The sequence below is a fragment of the Pangasianodon hypophthalmus genome, chromosome 26, assembly GCF_027358585.1.
Source record: "Pangasianodon hypophthalmus isolate fPanHyp1 chromosome 26, fPanHyp1.pri, whole genome shotgun sequence".
NCBI lineage: Eukaryota > Metazoa > Chordata > Actinopteri > Siluriformes > Pangasiidae > Pangasianodon > Pangasianodon hypophthalmus.
In genome coordinates this window covers 8697571-8715569 of record NC_069735.1, presented here as the reverse complement: position 1 = coordinate 8715569, position 17999 = coordinate 8697571, and the positions used below count along the sequence as shown (strand labels likewise).

At 37.6% G+C, this 17999-nt stretch overlaps 1 protein-coding gene across 1 annotated transcript in view; it reads right to left on the bottom strand.

The window, feature by feature from the left end:
* Positions 1–17748, bottom strand: part of slkb (STE20-like kinase b) — a 32137-nt gene extending 14389 nt beyond the window's left edge. The window contains exons 1-7 of the mRNA XM_026931825.3: positions 16875–17748; positions 13860–14024; positions 6362–6410; positions 4068–4217; positions 1828–1900; positions 1508–1702; positions 558–639 (exon numbers count right to left, since the gene is read on the bottom strand). Of these exons, the coding sequence (XP_026787626.3) occupies positions 558–639; positions 1508–1702; positions 1828–1900; positions 4068–4217; positions 6362–6410; positions 13860–14024; positions 16875–17024 (864 nt within the window). The 5' untranslated portion in view covers positions 17025–17748. The remainder of the gene's footprint in view (positions 1–557; positions 640–1507; positions 1703–1827; positions 1901–4067; positions 4218–6361; positions 6411–13859; positions 14025–16874) is intronic.
* Positions 17749–17999: the final 251 nt, after the last annotated feature.

Sequence of the window (17999 nt, the reverse complement as noted above, 5' to 3'; positions counted from 1 at the left end):
CAGAGCCTCCACCATACTGAACAGTGTGGATTAGGTGCTTTTCTATATAACCATCCTTCTTTTTCACCAATGCTACCTTGTGTTGACAAAAAAAAGCTCTATTTTTTTGCTCTAAAAGCTCTATTCCACCTGACCACAGAGCACCGCAGTTCCAGCAGCTTCTAATGAAGTGCATCTTCTTCGATATTGTGACCTTCATTACAAAAACACTGTGCATTTTCAACCCCATTCATCCTGCTCAAAAACTGTACAACCACAAAGTTGCCATGTAGTTAAGTGTGTGAGTGTGTGTGTTCACGTGTGTCTACACAAGTGAAGGAACTTGCTCATCTCCTAGCCTCCTGAAAGCCATCGCCATTTGATCCTTCAGCAACAAAGGGACTGGGACACCCAAAACTGATGTGAGAACAGTTTTTGATTGCTCTAACAATAGTACAATAGTTTGTTTCAGATCAATGGCATATCCCAAAGGTTAGAATGAATGTGTAGTTAGAAACGACTGGTATTTGGGACGCATCCCATATCACATTATAGAGTAGAGGAACAGGGCGACTCACCTGAACGAGCTGTGCTGCGTTCCATCTGTTGTCTAGATTCTTATCCAGAGCATGTCTTAGAAAGTCACTGAATTCTGGAGACCTGGGAAACACATTTGTTGGTAAAGATTTATCTTTATATACCATTTGCATAGGGCCAACTCTTCTTAAACAAATCCTACCTTTTAACAACAGTATTACAATAAAAATTAGCATTATATGGACAGAAAAAAACATTTGTGCTGCTGAAAAATAATCTTTGATCTTTCAGACATGGCATTAGTTTACTACAGCAATAGCTCGCTATCCATAGTTCCTATGTTTCCCACTGCTTCCTGTATGCAAACACTCATTTTCACTTTATTAGTGAAGAGAGAAGTAATCTGCTTTGGGAAATGAAATTTGACAATATTGCATATCCTTACTGCTGAGATAATAACAGCAGTTTTACACCCTACTTCTAATGAAGTCTGTATCTAGAATTTCCAACTGTTAAGAGGCATTTCACTCAAGGCACAAAGTTACATATTAGCTGTCCGGTTACTAGGTAACATACTGTTACCAGGAACCCCTTTATCTTTAAAAAAAAAATAAATCCACTGACTCCCTCAGCATAGATATATTTTATGATCTGGTAATATATTAGACTTATTGCTCAAATGTGTTCATTCATATTCTGGCATTTCATTCCTGAACTTTCCACGAACAGAGTCATAAAGCATTTCATTCCTGAACTTTCCACGGACGGAACACATTAGGTCTTAGTTGTTAGTATTAAGCCTAATTGTTTTTCAGGTATGAAGGTGTCGATTAAACCTATTTAGTTCAAAGGATCAGACAGACTAATAACCATAGGAACTCAATAATAAATCCAAATCTGATAATGGTGGGTTGTGATTTCCACCACCATGGATGTTTCCATTTGTTGCAGTATTTATGGGATACGCCCACTGTCTCTCATTTTGTCTCACCATTTGGAGGGCTGCATAAGTGTGGGTGGGTCAGCCTTGGCGATTTTTAGCAGCACTCTCATGGGGTTCATCTCATGATTGGGTGGCTCGACCTGGGCCATCTCAATCAGGGTGACACCGAGGGACCAGATATCTGCCTTGTAGTCATACGGCCTGTCCTTCGAAGTCTCGCACATCACCACCTCTGGCGCCATCCTGAGTATGTGTTTGGGTGTATGAGAAAGTTCCAGAATGAAAGGGAAAGAAAGGAACGGAAATGGTTTAATAATACTGTACAGAAAATTGATGTTTATAACCTGTAATTTTTTTTACTGGCTCACCAGTATGGAGTTCCAATGAAGGAGTCTCGTCTCTGGAGTGTTTTAGTGTTTTTGGCAGACACCCCAAAATCCGCTGGAGAGAAAAAAAAATGTGTTTAGGTTTCTGTTCCAGAGACGGACTAAATCTAGTCTGCCACGTGTTTGTTCCAAATATTGTAGGTCAATGTCTTGGAGAAATAATAAACTGATTATTGTCCTACATTACAATGCAGCACAATGCTGTTGAAACCCATGAAATGGCTTGAGAGCCGTGGTTTGATTTCGTATGTTAACATATTTCCTATTGAAACAGGAAGTCTGAGCAACGGTATGTTGACATGGTGACTGATTTACACAGCAGCCAATGGTGTTCAAGATACTCCACAGCCATGCCCAATCTAAGTAAATCTGACAGTATCTTCACAAACTAGATAAAATGAGCTTGCATGTCGAGATTTTGTAGAGGAGGCAGATGCAAGTGCAGATTTGTATTTTAATGAAACACAAACAATACAGACAAGGCAAACTTAGACATAAAAACCTGAACTAGAATTTCAAAGCAGAAAGACACATGCACTAGAGAACATAGCATGACAATTTAACGACAATGAAAGACAAAAGCTAGACAATGAGTGAGGTGAGACGTGACTTAATACTCGTGCCCATTAACCCAGACGTGACACAGGTGCAAATGGTCATGAGAAGTGATCCAGTGAGGCGTAGTGGCTGATGGGAAATAGTCATGCACCGATTTCGGCGTAACCATGACATGACACACAAATTCCACCAGCAAACACACACCAACCATTTAATTTCAATGAAGGGAATAGTTGGAATAGTGTGCACGAAGACGCACAGCCAAAAACACACAACGAAACATTATTCCTGCTAACAAGCTGCTATTGTAGAGCAAGACCCACCCCCAAGGGCAAGACATATACATTCTAGAGAGCATTTAATTGGATGAACACAAGACTAGGACAGGATAACTCAGATAATTTAACATTTTTTAGATATACTATCACACTGGTGTGCATAAGATCAAGTTCAAGTTGAGCTTTATTGTCATTCTGCTACATGTGTGGACATATAGTGGAATGAAATGTCGTGTCTCGCACGACCACGGTGTTACATACAAGTTAAACATAAATATGAACATAGATGTATAAGAAAAACAATTTAGTTGACTATACATACTTTACAAAAACTATACAAAGACTTTACATAGGTACTTTACATAGATACTGTAAATGAAATTGTGCAAAAGAGGTATTTTGTACATGAGATTGTGCAAAAGAGATATTTTGGGGGAATAGCGCAAGATGATTTGCAGTGCAATGCACAAGTAAACATATAAACATATATTATCAAACTGAGTCTTTGTTTTACTGACTTGCAAAAATGAACACCATGCATCAGTAGACAGCAAAAGCATCTATTTTGATTTGTTTAAACCTCTTGATGACTTCCTAACATTGACTTGCAAATAGTCTCTCTCTCTCTCTCTCTCTCTCTCTCTCTCTCTCTCTGGCTGTTAGTACGTGCCATCACAGCTGAGAGTAACTCACTCATTACATGCTGTCTGAAACAACACTACAGTTCCAGAGTCTGTGTCTTTAGCCAGTAATATTGCTGAAAGGGGTTTGTAGGTAAAAGATAGCAGTTATCAGTACCTTTTTTGTCTGTGTATGAAAGATACAAACACCGTGAATACTTGCTCTTATGATTCACTACAGACGGAAATGGCTTATTTCCTCTACACAACCCAGCTTTCATATGGGGCCAATAACATCAAAAATGCTGTAACACCAGTAACATCAACACAAACTACTTACAAAGAACAAGTTTGATTAAAAAAAAGATGCAGAGGTTAGGAGTTTTTTTTGGGAGTTTTAAAATACAACAGCAAAACTATAGTTTTAAATACTACATGTCGATCAATGTATGAATACAAACGTAGTTCTTAACTTAGTTCTTAAACTTCCTAAACATAAACTATTGTGACTTCTGTAGCAGATCCTATGTTACAACTTATCCAATCATGCGCATTTATGTAAATTATTTAGTTGAAGTTTTACACTGAAACATCAGAAAGGGATGTTTTTTCCCTTTTTGGTTTGATTAGTGAAGCGATGACATGAAGTCAATGACTTCACTTCCACTGAATCTTGTTATGCACACACACACACACACACACACACACACACACACAAACAGAGAGAGCGAGAGAGAGAGAGAGAGAGAGACAGAGAGATACACACCAAGTTTGACTTGACCATCAAGTGTCAGCAGGATGTTTCCAGCCTTCAGGTCTCGGTGGATGACTTTGTTCTCATGCAGGTAGAGCAGTGCGTCTAGAGTCTGCTTACACACTACCCTGATCTGCGGCTCGGTCAGTGGCCTCTCCAGCTCTATACACACACACACACACACACACACACACACATACATACATAAAGAAAATGTTAAACTCTAAAAGCAGCCATGTCCTTCAAACAACAAAACAACATCAACCACAAACACATGGTTCTATGTAGTCTCATGTAGCTCTGTGTTGCTTTATGTAGCACCATGGCCCTGGAGGAACGTTGTTTCATTTCACTGTGTACTGTACCAGTGTATATGGTTGAAATGACAATAAAGCCACTTGAACTTGAACTTGAACCTGTTTCTGAGTATATTTAAAAGGAACTTGCACAACATTGGATGGCCCTGATATAGTTTTGTTGGGAGACATTAAACAGAAGAGAACAGCAACAGGAGTGTCAAAAGTGAAATACACTGAGTAAAAAAAAAAGGATTTGGCTGTACTTTTCGATGTAGATGGAGAACAAGGTGGTGTGTACAATTTCTAAACGAGCACAGGGCTGAGAACGGAGGATTTTAGCTGGATACTACAGACTTGTAACTAAGAACTGCTGCAATCAAGTCCTTCACAAATCACTTGTCTAAGGTAGAAACTGTAGCACATATATACATGGTTTTACGGTAACCACCAGGAGCTTGGAGGGAAAAAAAAACCTGCCACTCATCTGTTTTTAATTAAGATGTACACACTAAAGTTTCTGTGCAAGAAAGAAGACAAAGTTTACAGTAGAAAATTTTATCTTCTTTCTTGCTATTCTAGGAAAAAGATGTTACGTACAGCAAGTGATTATAAAGTGTGCATATAAATGTTTCTTAACTAGAGCAAACATTATTTTTAGTCACTTTCTAATTATCATTACCATTAATTTTTTTCTAAAGTCTTATATTTGATACTTTGCTGTAGCTCTATTTAATCTTTTTTCTCTTTTGGCTGAAAATGTACAATTTGTTTCTATTATCGGACAAACATTTTTGGTGGCATCCATAGTAATTATAGTTGACTGATGTTAAATCTATGCTTGTCTAATATTAGAATTATCAAACATACACTGATAGAGTTTATTTCACATTACTGAACTCAAAACATTCTCCATTCACCTTGACAGAAAGCAAGAGCGCTTTATTTTTCAAGTGAGAAAATCGTGAACAGACAAGATTACTAATGTGAGGTTTGAGGATGGGGCGGGGCTTCCAGGTGGTCAGCTAATATCAGAGAGCACAAAACACTTAAGCAACTTTCAGTTATTCCAGATTCTTGTTGATTGGCTTATCTGCCATTTTTTATTAGGGGGTTGGCGGGTCATTTGTTAAAATCAGCCATGGGTAATAGGATCATGAATGGATAGCGCTACATACTAAAGTCTTATCTGAATGCGCCACATACTAAGGTCTTATCTGAATGCACTTGGACCACTTACAGGGTTGTATGTGGCCACATTTCATTTGTACATTTCTATGATGCCAAATCAGCATACCCTGAAATCCTCTGTGAACACATCTCCTTACAATAAGCTTTTAAACCAAAGTGAACTGACTCACTGTGACTGGTTGTTCTAATCCGGCTAAACCCTGGCATGTACAATAGCCTATTGTCAGGACACATTTACAGCCAAACTACATGTCACATTTTTAAAATTTCCATCAACAGCTTCTGAACAGTCTACAGTTCTGCACCTGTACCTGTACTAAATACCTGGTTCAGCTTTACTTGGAAGCCAGGGTAAAAAAAAAATGATTAAAGAATCCATCCATTCTCTGTACCACTTATCCTACACAGGGTCTTGGGGTAACCTGGAGCCTATCCCAGGGGACTCTGGGCACAAGGCGGGGGACACCCTGGACGGGGTGCCAATCCATCGCAGAGCCCAAACACAGGCCATTTACACACGACGGACAATTTGGAAATGCCAATCAGCCAGATGCATGTCTTTGGACTAAAGGAAGAAACCGGAGTATCTGGAGGAAACCCCTGAAGCACAGGGAGAACATGCAAGCTCCGCATGCACAGGGGAGGTGGGAATTGAACCCCCAACCCTGAAGGTGTGAGGCAGCAGTGCTAACCACTGAATTGGAAAACACTGCGCAATTCCTGTTTGTACTGCTTTTTAAATTAGTGACATTAATGTATGAAATTACTCATTATTTTTCCCTTGTGCGTACTGTTTGTGTGTGTGCATGTGATACTCACCCAGCATCACTGCATCAACAGCTCCTCCAGCACAAAACTCAATCAGAATCTGTAGACAAAACATATCATATCACTTCACCATGTAGTTACATTATCACATACACTGATTACACATAAATACTGTACACTGAGACAGACACTGTGAGCTTCATCCATCTAACATTAGTGTGGTACAGCTCCAAGATGATAAAATTATGATAACAATAGATGCTTATGATTCTCAGGATCCTTTACATATGCAGTGCTTAGTCCGTTTGAATCGAACCCTGCTGTCTTTTCCTGCTTGGTGCAGTTTGAAGGTGAGAAAAACGCAATCACACTCAGGGATGGAAAAAAACAACCGGCCCTAGACCTTCTGAGTGATTTGAATTTCGGTCCGGTTCCAAGTGAACCAACTGAATTGTAGAGCAGTATGATTGCAGTGAGAAAGTGACTCAACTCTGAATCAACCCAACTGAATTGTAGAGCAGTATGATTGCAGTGAGAAAGTGACTCGACTCTGAATCAACCCAACTGAATTGTAGAGCAGTCCGATTGCAGTGAGAAAGTGACTCGACTCTGAATCAACCCAACTGAATTGTAGAGCAGTACGATTGCAGTGAGAAAGTGACTCGACTCTGAATCAACCCAACTGAATTGTAGAGCAGTACGATTGCAGTGAGAAAGTGACTCGACTCTGAATCAACCCAACTGAATTGTAGAGCAGTATGATTGCAGTGAGAAAGTGACTCGACTCTGAATCAACCCAACTGAATTGTAGAGCAGTATGATTGCAGTGAGAAAGTGACTCGACTCTGAATCAACCCAACTGAATTGTAGAGCAGTCCGATTGCAGTGAGAAAGTGACTCGACTCTGAATCAACCCAACTGAATTGTAGAGCAGTACGATTGCAGTGAGAAAGTGACTCGACTCTGAATCAACCCAACTGAATTGTAGAGCAGTACGATTGCAGTGAGAAAGTGACTCGACTCTGAATCAACCCAACTGCAGGAGCTGAACGAAACATAGTGTGTATTTTGGGTTGTTTTGGGTTTGTTAAACTATGTGCAGTGTAAAACCAAACTAAACCAAATAACAGACACGACAAACTTATCGATTTTGATCTGAAAGCACCCTTAATCTCACAGTTTTGTAGTGAGAAAGAGATTGGACTCTGAATCAACCCAACTACAGGAAGTGAAGCGACCATAGTGTGTATTTCGGTTTGTGGGCAGCATGCTTTTGGACGAGCTATGTTTTTGGAAATGTGTGAAGTCTGAGCCAAAGAGCAGAGCTATAGTGCTGCAAAAATGCAATATGGTCTGGATATTTGGACCAAGAGAAAAAAGAGAAAATAAGTGCTGGATGTAACACACAATCTGTTTGCAACTAGCTATTTGCTTCATGTTCTTTGTGGTTGTGGTATTTCAGACCAATCAGTGAAATAGATTTACAAGCACATTTTTAGCCCCACACTCCCCTTACAGATTTAATTATTTGCACTGTCAAACCAAACCAAAGAGCAAACAAAGGAAAAGTATGTTAAAAAAAACAAAGAAAAAACATTGCAGGAAATTTTCTGGTTTTATTAAAACCAATATGGCGAACAAAAATAGGGCTAGGCAATACTCAGAAACATGAGGCAAGCTAATGGTCAGGTGATCAGCAAACAAGAATAAAGACTAAAAGACTAAATCAGGCAACAGGGTCAAAACACTAATCAAGACAGGCAGATAACTAAGTCTTGGACTCGTCCCAGACACAATGCTGGAGAGGGTTATTTAAGGCAAGCAGTGTGATTGCAAATAGTAGAGGGTCATTAGTAATCAGGAATTGGTGAATGGGGATAAGTGATTTACTGACGTTTTTTTTTGTGATGACGTGGCAGGCTGAGGATCATGGGACACCAAGCTGATGGGCTGGTAGGGGGCTTGCATGCATGTGTGTGTCTGTTTAAATGCAAATTGAAATCTTTCATGCTGAGACACAAAGCCAAATCTTAGCCTTTTTTTCTTTAACGGATTAGAGTTTTCACACAAGCCAACAGTCACTGGCGAACAATAGCAGCCTCAACTGTGACTAAACAAAAATTTATAACAATAGAGCTCCTACAAAGCCAGTAACAGAGCGTAAACACAATGAAGGAAAGAGAAACCAATGGTATACAGTACACAATAATAAAGTAATACATTTAGCCAATAAACCCCTTTTTACTATTTGTTCTTTTTAAGTTGATAATAGTCATTAATTACTAAACAAATCACAGATTTATATTAACGCGCTGACTCGAATACGTTTTTGTTTCAAAAACAGCTCACACACAGAATCATTATATACAGTAAGCCTAATAATAAACAGATTTTTTTTTTTAAGTCTTGTTATTTAACAAAGAAAAAGTCAAATCGTTGACATGATATGGTGAAGTCTTCTGTAACATCTATTTATTTATTTAACATTCATTGAAGGAGTCTCCAGTGTCAGGGTTTGTAATAGTCAATAAGTTTTCCACCACGGGAAAGTCTTCACGACAGAGGAGTTTGTGCTTTATAATTTCTCTGTAACATGACAAGCTGTTTTATTTATTTATTTATTTATTTTTTTATTAACTTCAAATAGGAGAAAAAAAGAGAAGCTAGAGCAGGAACAGCTGTTTCGTGGACATATCTCCTGAACGTTCCACAACATTAAATGTGTCAATAAAAAGTATAAAAAGAACTAGTGGGCCTGGGTTCGATTCTTGGCCGGGGAACCAACCCTAGCATGCAACAGTGCGCTCTCAGTGCCGGTCCCAAGCCCGGATAAAATTGGGGAGGGTTGCGTGAGGAAGCAGCATCCAGCGTAAAACTGTGCCAAATCAAATAGGCGGACCAATGATCCGCTGTGGCGACCCCTAACGGGATCAGCCGAAAGTCAAACAACAACAACAATTGCTGGCATATTGCTGTGGTATAAAAGGAATACTAAAACACTTTGGGTCATGCTGTTCTAAGAAAGTAATCAACTTCAGGTTGGTAACAATAACCATAGAAGTGGTGGATCAGTTGTTGAGGCCGCTGCTTGTTCTACTGACAGGAAGGTTGTGAGCTCAACTCCCAGCACCACCAAGGTGCCATGGTTGGGTCCTTGAGCAAGATCCTTAATCCTTAATCCAAGCTTCTTACGATTAAATGGTGGAGTTGAAGAATGTTTGAATTATTTTTTATACTCATTGAGCCCCATCCCACATTCCCACCCATGTACACCATACTCCACCTTCAGAAACTTCAGTGGTTCGACTAGAGTTAGCATGCTTGCTAGAGTTAGCATTAGCAAGGACTGCCATGACATCACTTTCAAGTGCACTTGGACATTCAACTGCTTGTTAAAACGATATAAAAGCACAAAATTCTACTCATGATTTATGAGAATGGTCACAAGTGTCATCGCTGTCCTTTTTTCTTTGTAGGAAGCTCTAATAAGCTCTAATAGACCATTAAGTTGAGTTACTACTTTAGAAACATAAAAATGTCTACAAATTTTTTCTGCATTATTTGTACCAGTAAGAAATAAACAAACTACTACTGCATCTTTAAGACAAAGAATCTAACCAGGCAGGATAAGTGGCTGCTAGCATTTATTCATTCAAGGCCTTTTCCACTGTAATGGTTCTTGATCAAAGTGTTTCTTAATCCTTAATCCTTAAAGCAGTCAGTGGGTCCTCACTACTTATACCTTTGTTCTGAGTTTCATGTTAGTTAATGCATAGTTCATAATCGTCACTGAAGTAAAAGAAAAAAACCAAACTCGCAATAAGTCGCAAAGTTGTGATCCACTATTCACTAATGTTCTACACGGCAGCCACTTTCTGATCAATCCCATCCACTGAGGCAGCTTCTGTTATTTCACGGTGAATGAGACGCTGTTTACGCCGGACAATAGCACACAATAATACAGCGGCCCACACGAAGCATTCACACACTCACACAGTCATAGCATAGGCTTTAGGTTTCCTATCCAGAGGAAAGGCCTCTGAGGAGCCACTGATCCATTACATCCGGTTAATGTGTAATTGAATCTACTGCCTGGGGTTATGAACTATATACACATTAAAAAACACACACAAAAAAAAGGTAACGAGGTCAACTAATCAGTTTCGGCTTTATTTTACAGCACAAAAGGAGGCAACCCTGCTATTAACAGGAACCCAGCAGGGTGTAAACGAGTGTATTTAAATAAAACTGTTTGCATTTCACACAGTTTTGTACAACAAAAAAGATTAAAAAGATTATAACACATTTATTGAAGTTACACTGTTCCTGTTGCTGAATCTTAAATAGTGTTCAAATGGGGAAGATGTGATGTCCTATGTAGTGAGCACATGTAGTGAACAGGAAGCCAGTTTACACAGCTTGTGTAAAGTATTTCTGCAAAAAAAAATGTAATGTAAAACATTACAAATTTGAAACCTTAATCTTTAATTAATTATTGATACTATTTTGCTATTTTCTTGCAATACAAATTCACATTGCTAATGTTTTCTGTCATTTAATTAAGTAACCCAACTTTTAAAAGAAAGTAGCAGCACTAAAACATTAACTGTTGATGCTAAATTAGCAGCATAGTTAGTTAGCTAACTTACCTAACTGCATTTTCAGCTAATCTAGCTCTTGTTAGTGGGTCAGACTAGCCAGGCTAACGCTAATATTAGCATAGAAACTGTACGCATCAAACAACTTAACTAGCCAATGTTAGTAGCAGCTGGCTAACATAATCTCTTAAATAAACCCTAATATTAAATTACCAATCTCCATGTTCATTAACTGCTGAAATGAAAACAAGCTAGCCAGCTAAAAGAATTAGAAGTCTAAAATATCTTTGTATGCGGATATAAAAATATATACGAATGTGGATATATATGAAAGAGAAAGACTGCTCTGTTAATTTAAAATGTGATAATGATTAACTGCTCCTAAATTCTAAATTAAACATTGAGCAAGTTAATTGTGATTATCACTTTAGCTATCACCACACGTCCTGAAGACTGGGTTAAATTTGTTGCATTATACTACATCATTCCTCAGTAGTAATACTACCGAAAAGTGTATGATTTACTAACGGCACTGATAACTCATACATTCTTGAGTAATAACAAAAACCTGGTAACACACTCGGACTTTTGTACCCTACTATAAATGCTAATATATAATCCACTCCATTCACAGCACAGGCCTGCTTTTACAGCATCATAAGGAAGCCACTAGAGCCTGTACGTCTATTTCCTGAAACTCTGAGCCTGATAGAAATCTGCATGCTTCCATAGGTACGACACACCCATGTGTCAGTGCACAATGAAATGAAAGGGAGCTGGCAAGGAACAGGTAGGGCAGTAATATAACAACCAAGTAATTATAGCTGGCCTCTTCTGACAATAGTCTACATACAATAGCACACCTCAGTGTGACCTCTGCCTACTCCTGCTTTTCCGTGAGGACAAAGCAACTGAATATTTCCACAATTTCTGCTGTATTTTTTTTAAATGTTGTGAAAGTACTACCTGTTGAAATCATTGATAAATGTGAATAATAGCCACCCAGGACCTGATTTTAAAAATGAACAATAAAGGAGGCCATTCAAGCTTGGATCCTGTCTTATCTATCTTCAAACTTCTCTTCCACAGGAAGGAAACAAACTGAGAACACAGAGATGTAACAGAAGCTTGCTGTCCCCCTAATCCAGCTTTCCATTGTCTTCATATTTACCATAAAAAGGCCTCCCCCGCACTGCAATTTGCTTTTTTAACACACATTCATTGACCTCACCTCTTGACTTGAATAATGTATATACATATACATATACATAATGTATATACATAACACAACTGGCCACTTGCAGCACAAGTGGAAGAGGGATTAACAGCGAGCAGATTTTTCAGTCAGAATACACACTGCCACTTGGTATGGAGTTAAATCAGGTTCACTGATATAGCTTTACATCACAAAAAAAAAACAACCAAAAAAAAAAAAACATGCCTGAATTCTTCTCTCTGAAATGATTGACCTAGAAAATTCAGCTAGTAGGTAGCCGTAAGAATTACTAGGTTGAATTAATAGTGATTGAATGATTGAGTGATTTTATATGTCAAATTATGAAGTTAGAAACTTAATAAATTGAAATTTATGTTGGCTAATGTTATGTTGGCTAATACGTAATGAAACACCACTTTTTAGTTAACAGTAAAGGTTTATATAAAAATAATTAACTGTTAATTAAAACTGGTGGTATAGTTTATGTTAAATTGATAATACAACTTTACACATTATATGTAAAACTGAATTGTGTGGGTATGGTACGTCTTTATGTATAAGTTTTTAATGCCTAATTCAAATTTTAGATAATATATCATGTTTGAATTCACCTCTTAAAATTAAGTTCTTGGAAATTCAGGTTTAAAGCTTCAGGCCCTGGAAGGTCCACCTGACTAGAGTTTCATCAATTCAGCATGCTGTAATCATATAATTGAGTTTTAAATAACATAATCTTAGCAGGTTATTTTAACTACGTTATTGAACTGAAACCAATTTTAGTTACCTGTCAGTTAACTGATCGAAAATTAGTTAACTTTATACAAACAATCTTTATATATAAACTTAGTTAATAATGTTAATTGAGTTAGTTTGATATAAAACACCAATCTGTAGTTTACAGTTAACATTTATGTAGTTATATAGTCAACTGTAAAGATTAATTATGTTAGTTAATAACAATAATAATAATAATAATAATAATAAATATAAACCAAAACACCAATTGTAGTTAGCTACTTGTTAGTTAATTGTTAACTAAAAAAGGCATTTAAGTTCTAATAGTAATGTTCCTTATGTTAACTTGTAATGAAACATCAATCTGTAGTTTAGTTACATAAATAAATTTAGTGATTTTTTGTAGTTCTATAATTACCTTACGGTCAGCAGCAAAGGTTAATTATGTTAAAAATAATATAATGAAATTTTTGTATTATGATTTATGACTATTAGCATAATTGACTAATATGATTATGAAATTATATTGAAAAGACATAATATAAAAAAGTAAAGACTCATAAAGAATGTAAGTGAACTGTATTACTATAAAACATAAATATACAGTGTGCCACAAGTGCCTAAGGTGATATATATTTTGGCCTTTTCTGTTTAGATTAGATCTACACTTCTTAAATTAAATTTTCTCAATTTGCTAAACATTTAATATAAAACATTTCACACAAACAATTCATTTATACCTATCCATTGCAAATGTTAGGGTATGTATGTAAAACGCAATGAGGCGATATAAACAAAAATACTAAGATATAGGGTTCAAAAATATTTGAAGAGCAGTGTATAAAACACAAAAGATTTAATAGTAATGAAATTTTATTTTTTTGTAATTTATGTAATGTGCAAAGTGTTTCCTTTATTTAAATAAATGAAAGTATGAGGCTATAAGAGGTCTGGCTTGAAATATTGTGAATGGGAATGGGACTACATTTTATGTGCTCACCCAGAGTTTGCTCTCATAGTAGAAAGCATCCAAAAGCTTGACAATGTTGTCATGGTTACAAGATGCCAGTATGTCAATCTCCACCATGTAATCCTCCAGCTCTTCTTCCGTCTTAGTGTCAATCACCTTCGCTGCAGCTAAAATGCCCGACTGCTTGTTCTGGGCCTGAGAGAGAAAATTAATTTAAGTCATTTTATTTGAGGTTTATACAAAAAAAAGTGAAACATCAGAACAAGGCATAAACACGTGTTTGCAAGTTTACAACATCGAAACTGTTTGCCCTGGCACACAACATGGCAAATATTGAAATACACTGTAATATTGACACACCACATTCAAGCATTTATTGTCCACAACGGTCCTTTGATAAGGACCATTAATGTAATGCAACAAGGAATTACTTTTTGTTTATATGATTCTTTGGAAGTTTTTATTACTTTGAGGTTGGGTAATTGAAATCAATAAAACATGCTGAAGAAGGTGAAGGAAACTGTTTGCATGTATGGAATATAGACTATATGTTAAACAATATAGACTATAGATAACATAGTTATAGACTAAATGTTAAACAATAATCTTACCAGAAATTTTACTGTTATACACAAAATGCTATTGTTGGATTAAATAATTTATTATATTATTATATTCAAAATTGCTTCCATTAAACCTTTTTTTTTCACAGATACAACAACCGCACTACTATAAATAATTGTGCTACTTATTGACATTTTACAAGTCTCATTAACAACTCTTAGTGAGTTAACATTAACATTAACATTTTGTATAAGTGGCATTAGTGCTAGAAAATTTGCAGATATTCTACAATATCTGCAAACTTTCTCGTACCAATGCTATTTACTCAAAATGTTAATGTTCAGTCCTGACTCATACTTAATCTGGGCTTAATTCTTGTGTGATCTTGTGTGAGAGAGCAAATGCTGTGGCCGCAGTAGTGCAGGTATTTTCAACACCCAGAAAATATTAAGGCTGGAAATTCTTTGGGCTTCAGAGACGACAGAGACTTTCCACATGTTGAAAACGTTACTGTGCTGCATCACCACATGCCTTGTGAGCCTAACTGTGTTTGCAGAAAAGAGGAGAATTTAGGCTTACTACAGGAGCTAGGTAAATCTAATGATATGTCATGAAAAGTAAAAACTTTAGGCACTGTGATCTTATTTAAACAGCTTAGTGGTAGAGGTGGACTTGGTTAGATTACACTGACACAGAACATGGCATTCAGAGCATTTGAGTGAAATGCAACGTGTATGCTTTTTGGGGACTCTGGGCAAGATCACTATGTTTATATCATCACCCCATCATTAACACACAATGTACACACTGGGACTAAACATTGTGGAGTCAGCATCATGATGTAACATACAAAGCAATACAGACTCCACACACAGGGCTACATAAAGCACAAACAACATTCAAGTGTGAGAGATGATCAAGTGGTATGTGCTTAAGGAGGTTGATCGCTAAACTCTGGCTTGAACTCATTGCTTTCAAGCAGGCCTGGTGTGCATAATGCCAGGTACTGGGACAAATGTTCAGTTTTACCCCTATAATGGTGAGTCTGCTTACAATGGCTTCACTGCTGAAGCAAAACAGCTTGAGATTTGAAACTAAACTCAACTGTTCCCCAGGAATGCTTTCTCTCCTTTGCTTTAAGCAAATCCATCCTCTTCCTGTAGTAAGGAAATCCTGTAGTATTTCCTCACGGCAGAAAAGAATTTCCTCCGTCTTCTACCTATTCCTGTTGCTGGTACATGATGGTTCTTTAAGAAGTGTTCTCTCTTTTAATACTGACCTATTTTGCCTCAAAAGACAGTCATACTGAATCCCTTTGCAAAACTATTCTCTATCTTGAACTAGTATACACTAATACACTTAATATTGTAATACTCATCCCATGCACTGCATTCTTTTTACAGATCAAGAAGGAATTCTCTACGCAGTTTTTGCTTGCTTATTAACAAATCCTTTGTATATTTCTAACAGACTTGTCTCTGGTTGGCTGCAGATTTTTGGTTGGTTTATTCTCAACCCAGCAGTGATACTGAGGTGTTCATAAATCCCAGCAAATGCATATTACAGGGTGTCCCAAAAGTATCCATAAATAGAGGAAATTAACACTTTTTAGCAAAATGTCTTCCAAAAATGTTCATACTTAGTTTACATTGTGGTTGTTTTTTCAGATAGCCTTTAAGAATGCCTTTGACAAAAGAAGAAAGTATTGAAATCATTCCCATGGCTGGATCAGGAAGCTGTCTCAAGGTTGCGATGGACTTTAACAGGAAACATGGCAAGCATATCACACACGACATTGTTGTGTCAAATTGCTGTACCAATTTCAAAAAGACTGGACCAATCGAGAAGTGGACATCCACGAACGTCCACAACCGACGTGGTGTTGGCATACATAGTCCCCTGTGTATATGGAGACTTTGGGACACTCTGTACAACTACTCTACCATGTTAATGTAGCTGCTCGTGCTGTGAATGGTCCACCACCAAGATATCTGGTCAGAAGTGTTCCTTTGGTGAAGTAAAGTATTAAACTCTACCTTTCCTTTCCTACCACTGGCGCAGCAACCTCATCAACCTCATAGTGTCTCTTTAAAGACAATTTGACCTTAAAGTCCACTGATGTACCTTTAATTAGAAAGTAATGCTTAAATGCACTTTCCCAGGTAGAGGTACAAATGATGTACCTTTGAGGCTACCAGCCCAGTGATAAGCACAGATACAGATCAGTACCTTTTTTTTCTCACAGTACTGGAGTATAATGGGGTCCCAGGCCACACTGGTGTGAATGTGAACACCTGAGCACATGTTTTGGTGTGACGCATGCGCACTTTGCGGTTAATAATTACCAGAAAGTCAATCACGTGATATCCTGTATAAAAATAGAAACAATTCTGCGCCTAAATATGGGATGCAATATAATAATACAACATTTATTATAGAGGTATTACCATGTAGCACAAGTGTAGTAATGATGTTGTTTACCTTATACACCTTTCCAAAAGCACCGTCTCCTAATTCTCCGACAATTTCCCAGCTTTCCTCGGGGTTCACGTCTCTGTGGACGTGTTCATACTGCTTTTTCTTCCTCTCAGGACCAAGCTTGAATATTTTCCGAAAATTAAAGAAAGCCATGGTCGCTCCAAAGTGGTTAGATGACTGATAGAAGAGTTTAATTCCGTGGAAAATCTCCTAGATTCAGCTTTAGATCCAATTACTAGCGCATTGTTGTTGTTGTTGTTGTTGTTGATGATGATGATGTTGTTGTTTAGTTGTAGTTACACTATCACATGGGCAATTTGGATTTTCCAGAGGTGTCTTGATCACTATTAAGTCATTCTTCCAAAGGTTACTGACTTAAAAAAGTGTTTGAGTTAGCTAGATAAGAGGGAAAGGATGATAAGACACTCTCCCATTTATTTACATGGATCTGAATAACATCAGCGTGTAAACAAACAAAAGATCAAACAGGAAGCCTGGCGGTGTTACATATCACACATCTCGCCTTAGCTACAGTTCAGCTGTCTGTCTTTAAAAATAAATCTGCACACAGTCCCAATCTGAAGTAAATCCGAGCTGAAGGATTTAAAGGAAAACGTTGATGTTGTTCCCAACAGATCCGCCCCGATAACACTCCGCTTCCTAAGTGAAACAGGGATCCATGGACGAAGAAAAACTCCACTGTGAATTAGTTAATCCCCGAGGCTGTAGCTTTTATTCCACAGTATTTCACTAAGAGTCAGGTCAGATCCTCTCATCTGGACTGTGCACTAATAGTATAGCGGATTCCCAGTGCGCGTTCACGAGCACGCCAAGCTCGCACGGTTTTGCACGTCGTTGCCTCCTGCTGTTGTGGATGTTCGGGGTTTAATCCCAAATCGCTTCCTGTTTAGCATACAGCGCCCCACATAGGGTGCACAAGCCATTGTTTCATACCCTATGTAGTGGACTTTTATAGGAAATTTGAGGCATTTTGGTCGTAATTTTGGTTCGAGTGCACCATCTGCAGGTGTCGCTGGATTTAGTTTAGTGTACTCGAACCATAGCAAACAATATAAAATTAAAAAACTGAGCTATAAACTATTTACAAAAGTGCTAGTTTGTGGTTAA